The sequence below is a fragment of the Echiichthys vipera genome (genome assembly GCF_963691815.1).
Source record: "Echiichthys vipera genome assembly, chromosome: 12".
NCBI classification, from domain to species: domain Eukaryota; kingdom Metazoa; phylum Chordata; class Actinopteri; order Perciformes; family Trachinidae; genus Echiichthys; species Echiichthys vipera.
The window spans coordinates 17554148-17568712 of record NC_139837.1 but is presented as its reverse complement, the minus strand read 5'-3'; the positions used below and the strand labels follow the sequence as shown (position 1 = coordinate 17568712).

Sequence of the window (14565 nt, the reverse complement as noted above, 5' to 3'; positions counted from 1 at the left end):
TGTGTAACATATAATTGCAGGTGAGTGCATGCGTACAGGTTAGGGATTATCGTTGCTACCGGTTGATGCATCGTCTCTATAGACGATCTTCGCCTCGGCCACAGGACTTTGTTTGTCTTGTGTCTCATGTTGTTGAGGTGAACAGAAAGAAAACAGGCTCTATCGTCTTAAAGTAAAACTAAAATTTGGCCTTTCTTTGGCAACGAACTAAATGGTTTTTACAATTTCTGCTTCAGGGAATATGGAATTGAGATTAAAACGATGTTGATTTTGTTGTTGTTCAAAGGTGTGAAGAGCCATAAGGCATCAATACATGCCATTCAAATATACCCCAAATTAAATACAATAATTTGCTTTCAACCGTATTGATTATATGTGGATATGTAATAGCCTATTAATTAAACGGAAATACATTTTAAATAAGACTAATCTCCGCTAGATGGCGCTCTAGTTCCAATTTAACATAATGATCTCCAGCAAAACTTCCTTTTTTGTCACAAGAGTAATTCAGGATGTTCAGGGCAATTTCAATGAAGTCACAATGTTTCACTGGTTTAATATTAGATACCAACACAACCATTAATTAATTCATTTCTTTCTCGTAGTGTAGATGAGATCTTCTTCCCACATATTGCAGGGATTTCATATTGTAACAATGCATACAAGAATGTCAATTATCTATAAATGTCACTCTAAAAATGTATTTTTACTTGAATTATTGGCCCTATGGTCTGGCAGTGTGAGATTATAATAGCCTAACTAAATACAATCAAAAACAGTCAATCAATCAGTCAACCACATTTATTTGTCACATGAAATCCTATAAAATACAATTGCAGTGAAATGTAATCCCCTCAGTTCCTTCAACTTCTGCATCAAAACAGTGTAATACAAATAATACAAAAGTATGGTGTGTGTGTGCGTGTGTGTGCTGGGGGAGGCAGTCCCGGGCAGTGTCTTTAAGTGGCTTAAGGTGCTGAAGCAAAGTCCTTAAAGTAGAGTTTAAAGTAAAGTTTGGGTGTGTTTTCCCCCTCCACTTCCGCCCTGCTCTTAGTGTTGATATGAAGGGGCTTGTAGTCAACAGGTTGAACCGGTTTCTAAGGGCCCTGACCTCTGTCACACCCTCATCGGTAGAAAAAAACAACAACAGTTTCTTCCATCTTGCCCCGTGAAAAAAAAAACAATAGGATGTTTTAAACTGACAACATGACTTGTTTGACACACCACAGGAGGAAAAACAATTCCATGCGGCTGCTTCAGTTTCAGCATCCTGGTAGCGCAACCCTGTCACAAGCACATGGGTGTCCAAGCTGCATCTCTCTCTCTCTCTCTCTCTCTGTCATATTCATCGGCCATCTCTCTCTCCTGGCTGTCAGTGCCTCGTTCCAGATGTTTGGATATGGATCTTCGTCCTCCAGGAGATCAGCCTCTCCTATTGTCTCCCTCTGTCTCTCTCTCCCCCCGGGGTTTGTTTATGTGCGTCTGTTACTTTTCTCCTATTTATGTAAATGGTGTGCTTAAGTTTTGCCTCTTGTGTGTTTGTGTAGTTTGTCCTCTTCCAGATCCCCATGGAGGAGAGGAAGTTGCGTGTCTCAAGTCTGTTTAACTCCTGAAGTTGCTTGACGTCCCCCTGGATCCATATTCTCTATAAATCTGTCTATACCTTTTTCATCCTTCTCTACTGTCATTTGATTATGTTGGTCTATTCTGTACACACAACGTCTATTGTCTAACTGTTCGTCCTGGAAGAGGGATCTCTCTTCTGCTGCTTTACCAAGGGTGTGTTGTGTGTTTTTATGTTTGCCTGCTCTTTCCGCAGTTGCAGCAGCGTGGTTCAGTCAGGAGAATGCAAACCAATCCTGCCTCTATGCAGCTGAGACATTAAGACATTTATGATTTCTATATATTCTAAAAGCAAAATGAACATGACAGTGGCTTTTACCTGGATTCACTTATATTTCTTACATTTAGTTTATATCAGTGCCAGCCTCCACTGATTCTATATTCTGAAGATATAAGAGGAAACCTTTTTGTCTCTAGTACCAAGCACAGAGGAGCTCTGGCTTTGCATGCTGTGTGAGTAGCACTCCTCTCCTCTCGCAGCACAACACTACATCACCCAGGGGAGGCCAGTGGCAGAGCTGCAGCCCCGGCTCTGCGCTGCGTTTTGGGCAGTGCAGTTCGAGTCAGGTGAGGGATGGTTGTCAGGTGAGCGCCACACTGAGCCAAGCTTCGGTCTCGCTGTGTGGCGCTGTGTATTGCAGCTGGCCAAAAGACAGACTGTGAGCCCTGGCTGTCAACATCTGCTCCAGAGACTGTACCATCTGCCCGAGGCCCGGGGGGAGCATCTCTCCCATCTCAGGCCAGCTGCAGAGCCCCAGACATGGACCTGAGCAGTCCTGCAGAGGCAGAGAACACACCCAAGCTACAGTCAGAGCCGATGTGTGCCTGCTGGAACATTTGTCTCACACACTTAGCTGGGTTTTATCTGTAAAGTGTGATCACAGTAAGGTTTAGATCAACAAAATCCCTCCTCCTATTGACTAATCTTTCCCAAATGGCAGAGTAAAGGTACAGCCTACTGACGATGCAACTTAAAGGAGCTCAAAAGGCAAATATCTTGGATAAATCCAAATTGATGTGGCAAATTTTCATGAAACTGAACCTTGTATGAAAAGAGCAAGATAAAGAAATCAAGGAGGACACCAAAGGATGAAAGGGGAGGAAGAACAAATAGACAGACCTTTGTGTGGAAAGACAACAATACAGAAGTGCAGTAGAAAAAAGGAAAAAGATGCTTTTTTTCTTATTCTTAAAAACTCATCTCAACACGGTTATTCCTGTAAATTAACAATGGGAATTAGTAATCAATTCCACAACACGGTTTTACTTGGTCAAATATTAAGAATAAAAGATGAAGTTCAAGTGTAGGAACTTCTGAGATTTCATGATAAAAGTCAGAGTCTACGCAGCTTTTTGTTAAGACCTTTTATTTAATCAATTTGAAAGAAACAAGTAAAAACAGTGTACAAAGTTTATATTATTTGTTTACTAAAGCTGGTGTCCTCAGTCTCAGGAGTATGGGAGGGCAGGTACAAAAAGAGGTTGAAATAAAAAATAAAAAGTATAAAATGAATTTCCCTATTTTCAGAAGGTGGCAGCAAAAGGGTGAGCGTGCATAGGAATAAGTAACAATCAAAAAAACTGAACAAAAGGTTTGCAAACGATTGAAGTGAAAACAATATCATAAAAACCATTACATTCAATAACGTATGATGCACTTTTGAAAAATGATTATCTGTCATCTTGAAAAACAAAAAAAAAAAATGACTGAAGCGCATTTGGAAACGTCTTAGTACACTTTTAAAGTAGCAGTTTCAGTTCCCAAGAGTCTTAGTTTAGCCTCAGCTGTCTGTAAAAGGGGAGTAATCATTCAAACAAGCAAGTCTTGCTTGATTTGTATCCACGACATTTGAATTTACATTATAAAAGAAGCCAATTTAGTCTTTACCAACCATAAAGTTCAAATAAGAGTCCAAATACAATCATTTTGGGGTAGCAAAGTGCATGTCATTGGCACAGTAACACTCATTTTAGTCAATGCTGGTCTCATATAAATAACTCGTGAAGGGGCAGAAGTCCCCTAAAGTAGCAAATCAAAGATGACTCTTTGTGTGCGATTCCCCTGAAGCCCAGTTTGTCTGTGAAGTTTTCCTAAAGAAGTGTATTATGTTAACGTGACCTCATTGAGGCTGCAGTAAATGCACTGGGTGGAAAACACCCAATACTGTACTGTACATAGAGGAAAAACCCAGAGGAGAGAAGAGTTTCTGTTGGGTCAGCAGTGACTGACCCTGATCAGAGGGAAACCAGGCGGTGTCTGCAGCATAGCATAGAGATCGGAAGGCATCAGGAACTATAAGCACTTACTTCAGGGGGGCTGGAGGAGCTATTTATTATCCTGAACGAAAACTGGGGGTCTCTTTTGTGCAAACAGTCAAGAGGAATCCATTGCAGACCAGCTTTTACCTTAATGATTAATCACTTTGCATTTTTTGAATGTCTGCCATTCCTCATGTCAGACTGGACTGCACAATTGATTCATGAGACTCGTTGTGGTGTAGCAGGATAATACAACAGACCGATTGGTGTCAGTTTTGCATCAGGGTAATAGAAAAGTGATAAAAAAAAATCCCCTCCAGAAGATATTTCAGTCTTAGGAGAATCAGCCATGTGTTACAACACATAAGTATGCAGAAAGATTGACTTTATTTGATACGGTACATTCACTTTTGTAGCCAAAAATATCTCGAAGTCTGAATGTTTTTTTTTTTTAATTGTTCCGAAGTCTTAAGAGAGGAAAACATGGATTTATTACCCCCTCAACAAACAACACACTCTCTGCTCACATGATCTTTTTGGTCCACAGTATGCCTGTTTCTATTTGAAATGGTTGATTCATATTCAGCTGTGTCTTTTCAATACAAAATTCACATCAGTGGCCTAATTTGTGCATAACATAACTACATTTCCCCATTTATTATGGCGTATGGATGCCTGCTCATTATACAACATAACAACGAGGAGATGCAGGGTAGTGTTAACTCTCTCTCTCTCTCTATGGTCAGTCTTCAAAGGCCTCACAGAACAACCACAGTTATCTTTGTTTTGTCTTGAATTTCCTCCTTCCTGGAAAACACAACTTGCAGATTGGAAACGTTACATCCACCAACAGCATCTGCAGACAATGCTGGGAGGATGGGGCTGTGGCCCCGGTCTTTTGAGAGTGCAGTCGGGCGGGGTCAGGGTAGATGGCGGGACCAGAGGAATGTATGAGAGTTGTTTAGGCCGTCCCACTGGCGGAGTAGGAGAACTGGGGGAAGTGGGGTCTCCGCTCGCTGTCGAATGACTCCATACTGTCATCTGAGGATAGAGGGCAAAAAAACTGCTTATTCCTTGTCGAACTTCAGGCTGGGACTTATATAATATTCATTTGTCAACAGTCAGACATTTTGCCACTTACACCTTGGTATCAATGAGCAAGACTGCTATTCAGTTTGCTGAACCGTTTCTCAAATTGATTATCCAGAAAATGCACAGTATTCCAGTACATGATGCTGGGATATTGGATAAATAATTACACACACACAGTAGTGTGATGGAGGGTTTCAACTATATGCAGCTGCAAATATTTGTCAATTAATCGATTAGTTGTCAGCTATTTCATTAATCTGCAACTATTTTGATTCTTGATTAATGGTTTTGAGTAATTTTTTAAGAAAGAAAATGTGCAAATTCTCTGATTGTAGCTTCTCAAATGTGAATATTTTCTGGTTTCTTTATTCCTCTATGACAGTGAACTGAATACCTTTAGGTTATGAACAAAACAAGACATTTGAGGATGTTATCTTGGGCTTTGGGAAACACTGAAAATGGTATATTAAAAAAATATTGATCAGACATTTTATGGACCAAACAAATAAAACAATTAATTGAGAAAATGATTAAATAATCCATTGATAAATGAAAAATAATCATTAGTTTCAGCCCTAACTCCTGGTGGAGTACTGTATGAATCAAAATATTTATGCTTGGAGATAAAATGTCAGACAGTGTCATATATACTGTTGTATTGTAATAGGATGTTGATTTTTCCTCGCCTGCATGAAGATACATTACAGTAACAGTGTATAGTACAACTTACTTTACTGTCATGGAATAAACAGTTAATGCTGGACCTACTTGGTCATCATATCCACAATGCTAATAATCATGTCTTTCTTTCTTGTTGTTAAACTGTACATAATATGGTATATTACCTTGTTCATATTTAGTTTTTTTATATTTGTGTTCTACAGTACTTTGCTTTATTTTTCATTTGTTTTGAATGATTGTGCCCACTGAACACAAAGGCTAACTCCTGTGTGAAAACATGTTTGGCCTTAAACGCCTTTCTGACTGAAAACACCAAATAAAAAATATTTTATTGTTATTTTGTCAAAATCAAAGAGTCCCAATAATCCTATATACGGTCAACCTATTATCTTACTCTTTTACATGATCTAATTTTTGTCTTTTTCACATGCATTTGATGACTTTGGGCAACATGAGACATGTGCATGTTTTAATGCCACTGGCTCTCCAGAAGAGGGGAGGCTCCTCTCAGGGGAGCTTTGGACGCTGGCAGAATGGTTTCTTTACTCACATTTATGAACTCCCTAAAACTAACTCAAGCTTCACACCAAGAATGCATCTCAAAGTTCTGTACAGAGGAAAATACTCTGGATAACTCTTCAGACCAGATTAATTTGCTTTCTTATGAACCAGACAGCTTTTGTTTAAATATGAAATTGAAAATGACAATCCTTTTAGGGGTTTTCAAATAAACAAAATTTTAAAAAGATTAGTATTTCATACTTTGAAAAAATAATTTTGAGTGAATTGAAAGTGTAATTCCTCATCCTTAATAAAGTCTCACTGGCGGTAGAAGGAAATCTATCATACAAGATAGGTGGCAATTCATCTTCTCTTGTACAGTCTACAGCTCACATCTGCTCAACACTCAATCTCCACAATAAGGAACAGTCTAATGGTTGTGTTGTGTTATACCACATAAGCAAAGTCAAAGTCCTATTAACTATACTGGATGTGTGGGCGTGTATCATTTGGAGCTACCTTGTCCGGGTGGCGTAATAGTGATGGTCTGTGCTGTGAACTCCTCATCAAAATATCGCGTGTCCGTCTCCGAGGTAACTTGGGGCTTAAACGGTGGGACCAGCTGTTGGAGAGAAGAGATACAAACATATCAGCACATCAGCGTTGGTCACTTGGGCAACAGTCGTCTCCCTGATGACAATCTACATCTTTTCTAGATGGTGGCCCTCCATCTGACATAATTTTATGGATCTATTTGGGGGGGGGGGGGGGGGGGTATCTAGGTGTCCTTTCAGTGAGGACAATGAGGGGGAAAGAAAAGCAACATGAACATTTTAGACACTGACCTTCTTCTCATAAACATCTTGCCATTCGATTCCTGCAAAGAACTTGTGCTGCATGATTTCCTTGGCATCGTCAGGCCCTCCTCCTAATCTGGAAGACGAGTACAAAAGTCAAATCCGGATGCGTTAATAACAGAAATGATATCAATAAATATGTAAACTGTTAGCCGGTGATACTTTTCCAGTTATTTTATAATAACTAAAGCTCATAAGTTCCTATCAGAAAGAGGTTTTTGCAACATAAACAACTTGTTGACTCGCACTTTGAGATTCACTTATGTAGATGATACAGTAGAGGCTCCTCACCTCTGCATTGGTTCTTTCTTAAGAAGGCCAGAGAGCAGCGAGCGTGCCTCGGGTCCAAGTGTCCGAGGAAAGCGGATGTCTTCCATGAGGATGAGCTCAAACAGCTTCTCATGGTCCTGGTTGTAGAAAGGGAGTCTGCCGCACATCATCTCGTACATCACCACCCCCAGACCCCACCAGTCCACAGCACGGCCGTAATCATTGTCTTCCAGTACCTTGGGGATGAGGAGGGGGAGAGTTTATTTAATGCAGCTGTTGGGAAGCTCATTAGCTATTTTAAATACTTGAGGAGGGGATATGGTACGTAGGCATTAAATTCTTTCATACAAAAGCATAATTGTCTTATAATATAGTAAAACAATATATCATGTCTACCATTTTTAAAGAATATTTGTACAACAAGCTAAAGAAAATGTTGAGTTGCTACGGTTTTGTGGCTTCAGTTTAGAGTTCAATAAGATTGTGTTTGGACGTCATGTGTTTGGACATCAGAAGAATGTGAAGACAGCAGCTCTTTAGGCTGAACATACAGACCCTAAGGCAACTGTCCCCCCATCACCCCACTAAAATCACCTGCTCTCCCCCCTGGTCTGGGCTTCTCAGGCAGCCCCAGCCAGCACTGACTAACATCTCACATTAGGTGCAAGGATAGAGTTTCCCCTGGAGCCCTACATATTTAATCACCACAGGGCCTTCCACACACACACACAAACACACAAGCAGCAGAGGTGTGGGTCGCTTAAATAAGCAAGTGTGTGGCAACAAACACAGACCAGTCATACAAACAAACTGCTCAATGAACACAACCAGACTGAGGGAAACATTTAGTCTTATTATTTCTATAGGATGACTTTTCTCGACAGTTCTTAATGAGACAAACTCCTCCAGTGTTGTGCTCGCTGAGCAGCGCAACCTGTTGCATGACTAATGTGCTGCTGAGTGGAGTTGTTCCAAGGTCTCTGGGGACATGTACTGGATTCTACCTCGCCAGGCGGATGTTGAAGGTGAAATAAAGACAAGGAGAACAGCCTGTTCTCTCAAACCTCGAGCAGTGTGATGCTAGGAAATTCAGACCTAAGAATAGAAACTTCAGTAAAAAGATGTGGGTGGATTAATAGAATTAGATATGGACACAACAGTGCACAGGCTGAGAGAGAGGGTCCTGGAAAACAGATGGACAGACGTGTCCGTAAAAGGAACAAAACTACTGTGTGTGTTTGCACGCGCACGCAGTCGCGCATCTATCTCTGGGCACTCCGCCTGGCGCTGCGGTGAGTGGTGAGCATCGAGGAGGAGGATTGGGAGGGCAGGGGGAGTAACGTGAAGCCAGTGTGGGGCTAGGATTACTGGGCCGTCTCTATTTCCAGTGCCGCTGTCGTGTGATTCACACCGTGCGACAGCTGGGCCCGCAGCTGCCCCATATATGTAGAAGAGCGCCACAGCTGTGAAGCTGCCAGGAGCACAGGAGCCAAGCTCATCCCTCATATACGTAACCAGTACTGCCTGCTTGCCTGCTAGGGCCCCAGCCCCAAACTAATACTGTTACACTGCCCCAAAGGAGCACAAACAGGGGGCGGAGAGAGTGGATAAAAGTGCAAACACTTGCTGCTGCTCTGGAGCTCTACTTTTTTTGCTCACAAAGTTCTGCACTGACAGCCATTAATCTTCCAAGCTTGAGAATCCAGATCAGTTTCAGTGGCTAGATTAAACCTGTCCACTTTTTTCTTTGTAAATATTCCCTATAAGCCAATTCCCTCAGTCAATAATGGTTTTCTTCCTCTTGTAACTGCTTAATAAAAGTGACAAAGTGAATTTGTCCCACTCCTTTCTCCAGAGACAAAATGGTCAGGCAGACAGGGTCTCTGCTCTCTCTCTCTCTCTCCCCCCTGCTCTGGGTGGAATATTCCCAGACGTTACAGCATTCCTGTGCAGCATACACACAACAAGGTCATTGTTTACTGCAGAACAACCTGTAACACTGCCTGGCCCGCACTCCACAGAGACACTCGCCAGCGACCCTGTTGCCATGGTAACGCCCCCTGATGTCTCCCTGCTCTCCGCTGCCGAGGCTGGAGCTGTCATAGACTGTGCTGCTCTGTGGAGGAGTGAAGTGGGCAAGACAGAGTTTAGGATGGACAGGTGGGGAACTCTATAAAGAAACAGAAAATAAACATTTTCTTTTATGTTTGTCCAGGTGCAAGGGGGTAAATATTCACAGGCTAGCCCAGCCCTTTGCCTTGGTGGCTTGGCGCTGATGGTTAGAGGCGAGTTTGGTCTGACTGGTGAAAGTAACAGGTATATGTTCCTATGAGGCAGCCTGAAGCATTGTGGGATAGCATGCTCATGACGGCTCTGGCTCTGCCCAGGTCAGGCGAGGCATCCAGGGCAGCAGTGGAGCTGTAGCTAGTGCCACACAACAGCTGTAGCCAATGTGGTCTTTTTTTTTTTCCAGGGGCGGAAGCTCACATTTCCTGAGGCCTGCCAGCCAATCGTCACTACTCCTCCTCCCCCCTCCAACCAGAAAATTTCCAAATGGACACTAAAAACAACGATACGGCAACTGTGTCAACATGGACAACCTTCTCCCGGAAAACATTTTTACGGCAGCAGGCAAGGGGGCTAGCGCGAAGACTCATGTGCTTACTCACATACACACAACGCAAAGACTCACAATGCACTATCGGGTTACACAGCCCACTTCAACACTTGTCATACCTGCACGCAGTAGGGAGAAGCCATACCCCTCCCCATACAGCAAATATGAGAGCTTGCTGCCCTGCCCTGGGCACACGGCACATTCACTCACAGACTTCAGCTGGAGATTAGAAAGGCATTTTGGGACAGCTGCCCTTCCTTCCACAAGCTTCTCGTCCACTGATGTCCAACAACATACATTGCATTTTTGTTTGAAATCTACTCAATATGATCTCACATAGTTTTTGTTTATTAAGTGACATCATAGCCAGGTAAGGTAAAGAAGCATATTCAATGCACTTGCTTCCTTGAAGGGCACAGAGGGTCACTGAATGGTTTGATCTCAACCAGTTCAAAAGTCCTATGTTAGACAATGCTGTCCTCCACAATCATTGAAGAATAGTGTTCATCACATCATAGGGGTTGTTCTGGTAGTGACCCGAGAGGTTATTTCATTTTTTTGTTTCCTTTCCATCAACATTTTCCAATACACCATCGGTATTAATCTACATAAAACTGACTTTGTTACAAGTCAATATTTCAGGTAGACTGGATCACTGTCGTGGTTACCTCAGGTGCAAGGTACTCTGGCGTCCCACAGAAAGTTTTCATGGTGGCACCATCTTTGATACCCTCCTTACACAGACCAAAATCTGTGATCTTTATGTGTCCGTCTTTGTCCAGCATAAGGTTTTCCAGCTGAGGGGGAAACGGAAAATAAGAAAGACGTATGCATTAGTATAACCAGCAAATAATTATGGAAGGTGTTGAGAATATTAACTCATAAATGTACAAGAATACAGGCATAAGTGTAAAATATATTTCCAAAATTAGTGTGCAAGTATTGAGTGAGTTTCTTTCAATCGGTGGCTGTTTTCATAACTGACCTTTATGCAAGATATCAACAATAAATTGTGCACAATTTCATTGCTGCCTACCAGGTTGTCATTGTCATTTTGTGTTATTAATGAATGAATTGGTCACTTTATCCATGTGTTCATGGTGCAGTTATTGTGAGAAAGAGGTGAGATGCCAAAAAAGCATCCTTATCTTGAATTAAACCAGCAATGCTGTGGTAATCCTCTTCACAAACTTCTTAATTTTATGGGCATTCTATGGGAGTGGAGCCATGTAACGATGAACGGTAGCATGTCATGAATACCTTTTCTATAGTAGAATAAACTGATGGAATTTCAATGACAAAGGCTTGTTTGGAAAAAAAATCTGTTTCTATCAGTCTTTGTCACATCTTCTCTTCTTCAAAATGCAATGTAAAGTATAAAAACTTTCATGAAAAAGTTGAAAATCCCCTTCAACACGGGTGAATGGAAAAATACCTAGTGATTACATGTACATGTCAAGTTACCTAAAGGCCTTAAGGATGTGCATCCTGCAGTGACACGACTTGAGGCTGCATGGCCTTTGAATATCAGTGTGTCCTCCTCGCTCTCTGTCTCTCTCAGTTAAAGTCACCTGGCAGCTGTAGCTCACACGTGGCCAGCAGCGCCTGGCCAGAGTCAGCACATCCTCCAATCCTGCTACCCTGGCACTTTCAGGAGAACCCTAGCAGGCTGGGAGCCTGCCTCATAAACCCAAGGGAGAGGGAGGGAAGGAGGGAGGGAGAGAGCGCTGTGCTGACCTGGCTGGTGTAGTTTTATCAGCTGGAAGTAGTAGGGCTACATATGCCCACTGAAACACTGATAACCCCCGACAGCCCTCCTAAACCCAAACATATCCTATCTGTCTACAGCATCCATCTGATCCCATCTTTAGAGCAGTACAGTTTTGTGTAGCTTTTTAACACATATCTTAAAACCTTGCAGTGCCTTTACTTTTCATTTTCTTTTTATTTAATAGAGATGTACTGCCACTATATAAAATTATGTAAATTATGCACAAAGTACACAAAAATCCCCCACTGAGAATACTGTGCATATGCTATAATGGGAGGCAGTGGCGATGTGTTCAAAGAGGACTGGTGGTTATTTCTGTCTAGTTGCAGTAAGCGTATGGACCAATCCTTCCTCCAGCTGCAGTGAGTTCTTGAGACTGATCCGGGGGAGGCAGATCAATAAGCCCTGGCCAGTTCCACTGCTCTCGATAAAGGCAAACCCTATTTATATCCTGCCAGGGGAGAAATGAAGGAAAGGAGGGGAAAAGGAGAAAGAGACAGACAGAAGCGAGGCTGACAGCGAGAATGAGAGATGTCTCCACATCTACCTTTAGATCTCGATAGACCACGTTTCTCTCAGCATGAAGGTAGTCCAGCGCTGACACTATCTCTGCACCGTAGAACCTTGCCCGTTCCTCTGAGAATACACGATCCCTTGACAGGTGGAAGAAAAGCTGAGGGACAACAAGAAGAGATTGACAGTGAGGAGGAAGAGGACAGATGAAGAGAAAGTTGGTTAGTCCAGGGAAAATAGGAACAGTAACACAGTTAGACAAAAGTATTCTGATTCACCTACAGGTGCAGATTTAGTGATGATTAAAATGATTTACCTCACCACCGTTCGCATACTCCATGACAAAGCACAAGCGATCGTGTGTCTGGAAGGAGTATTTCAGTCCCTGGAGACAGAAAACAAGAATGATCAAAGCAGAACTTGGTGATGGTTCAAGCTCATCAAAATGAAGCTGGCAGCTGATTGTAACATGAAACATTATAATGCAGCGTTGACCCTTCAGTTATTTCATTTTTAAACACAAATATCTAATGAGAAGAGGATTAAAAAAACAACTACAGCATAGCATGTCCTGTGTGTTGAATCTTTTCAACAACTGTTGTGTTCCATTCATTGCACTTAGCACATCACATTATGTGTTGCCTCCACCCACCACTTAAACCTAACATTTTGGAGGAGCGTTTTACTATAACCTTCCTCAGACTAAAAAAAAAAAAAAAAAGCCCAATGTTGCTATAAAGGGCCCAGCTCGTCTGCAGGCTTTGTGAGAACAGCTCTTCAAAACATTCCTGGTAAAACTGCCCCTTTTTTTCTGAATGGATACTGCTGGGTTGGATTGAAGAGGCTCCAGAGGATCTCTAAGAGTTAAAATAAAGTTTGGTTTAGGTATATGGAGGGGCTCCTTACTGTCAAGAACGGATGCTTTGAATTCTGGAGGACTCTGTTCTCTGTGAGTGTGTGCGCCACTTCATCCTGAAAAAAAACCACAAAGAGTGTTTGTGCAACTCTCACAATGGCTAGCCATTTAGGTATCAGTCATTGCTCCACTGCCCCCAATGTCTTTCCTCTCCTTTACTTGCTCATTGGCATCCACTCACTTTTGCTACGATCACCTCCTTCTTTAGGATCTTCATGGCGTAGTAGCGTCCTGTGGCCTTCTCTTTTACCAGGATAACTTTGCCAAAAGTGCCTTTTCCCAGGAGTTTGAGGTATTCAAAGTCGTGCATAGTCTGGAGAGCCAGAGGAGAGAAAGTGGCGTCTGGTTACAAAGAGGAGCATTAACAAACTCATGCTCTAACTAGCCGGGGCACACAATCCCACTGACAACAACACAGAAGCATTTAAGGCACTATTTCAACCACCATGTAATTTCCACTCCTCTAATGGTTTGGACTATATGTGGTTGTGTCTCAGTTAACCTCTGACCTCAGTGCCAAGGAGAATGTTGAAAATGGTTGTGTGGGGGACATCTAATCCGGTAGCCTTGGACCTTTATGTCATGACACATGTGGGGGTTGTGAAACCTGGTGGACATACTATCTGGTGCTAAGCCACCCACGGCTGATGTTGGGAAAGTAGAAAGTTGCTTGGGGACAGGCAGGCTAAAGTGCAAATAAGGCAGAGCTGGTCAGAGGAGCAGAGTAATGGTCAACTTGGAAGACCAGGATATACTCAGGGTGGAGAAGAATAAACATGGTTGATTCAACAGTGTAGTGTTGATGTGGGGAAAGCAGAGAGAAGAAGATGCACAGCAGTGTGAACGGGCCGTACCACTTTCTGTCTGGGTTTGGTCAGGTAGACCTCCATGTCCATGGGGTCCGGAGAGGAATCCATCATCTCCTCCTCTTGTTTCTGCAGGCCTTCAGCCACTGCTTGGATGGCTTTTGTCCATTCTTCCCTAAGGAAGGCACAGACAGAAGAAAGATTACATCAGCCCATTTACCATCATGCAAGCCCAGCAGTCCAATCATGTAATTGTCTTCTTATCAACAGGAAGGCAATTTCAAGTGTGAGTTCTGCCAATAGCCAGTGGACCTTGTGCAAATGCACAAAAATGATTAAATGTGCCCGTTTGTGTGTGCTTCTACATGTTTGAAAAAAACAGAGCAGCTTTCTAGCAACAGGGGCAAATTCTCTGCATGTAAATGATTCGTGTTTTACTGCTCTGTGAGCTGAGTGGTGTGTGCTTCTTGCCTCTCCTCGGGGGTCTCCACGTGGAAGGTGCGCTCAATGACAGTGGTCCACTGCAGGCAACGGATGATAAATGTGTTGGGCTTAGGCCGTTCCGTCTTCATCAGTTGGCACTCTGACCACAGCCAGGGAGGGAGTGAGGGAAGGGAGATGGAGAGAATGGGCAGTGTGTAAGGGAGCAGAGGGGAGAG

General features: G+C 42.6%; 1 protein-coding gene across 4 annotated transcripts in view; it reads right to left on the bottom strand.

Annotated features, from left to right (window-relative positions):
* Positions 1–2989: 2989 nt before the first annotated feature.
* The window catches only part of akt1 (v-akt murine thymoma viral oncogene homolog 1), a 31102-nt gene continuing 19526 nt past the window's right edge, over positions 2990–14565 (bottom strand). For all 4 annotated transcript variants that reach the window (XM_083924350.1, XM_083924351.1, XM_083924353.1 and 1 more), the window contains 11 exons: positions 14378–14489; positions 13955–14081; positions 13282–13413; positions 13091–13156; positions 12501–12569; positions 12219–12344; positions 10569–10697; positions 7305–7519; positions 7002–7089; positions 6676–6778; positions 2990–4923 (listed from right to left, as the gene is read on the bottom strand). In XM_083924350.1, coding sequence (XP_083780476.1) covers positions 4844–4923; positions 6676–6778; positions 7002–7089; positions 7305–7519; positions 10569–10697; positions 12219–12344; positions 12501–12569; positions 13091–13156; positions 13282–13413; positions 13955–14081; positions 14378–14489 — 1247 coding nt within the window. In that variant the 3' untranslated portion in view covers positions 2990–4843. The remainder of the gene's footprint in view (positions 4924–6675; positions 6779–7001; positions 7090–7304; positions 7520–10568; positions 10698–12218; positions 12345–12500; positions 12570–13090; positions 13157–13281; positions 13414–13954; positions 14082–14377; positions 14490–14565) is intronic.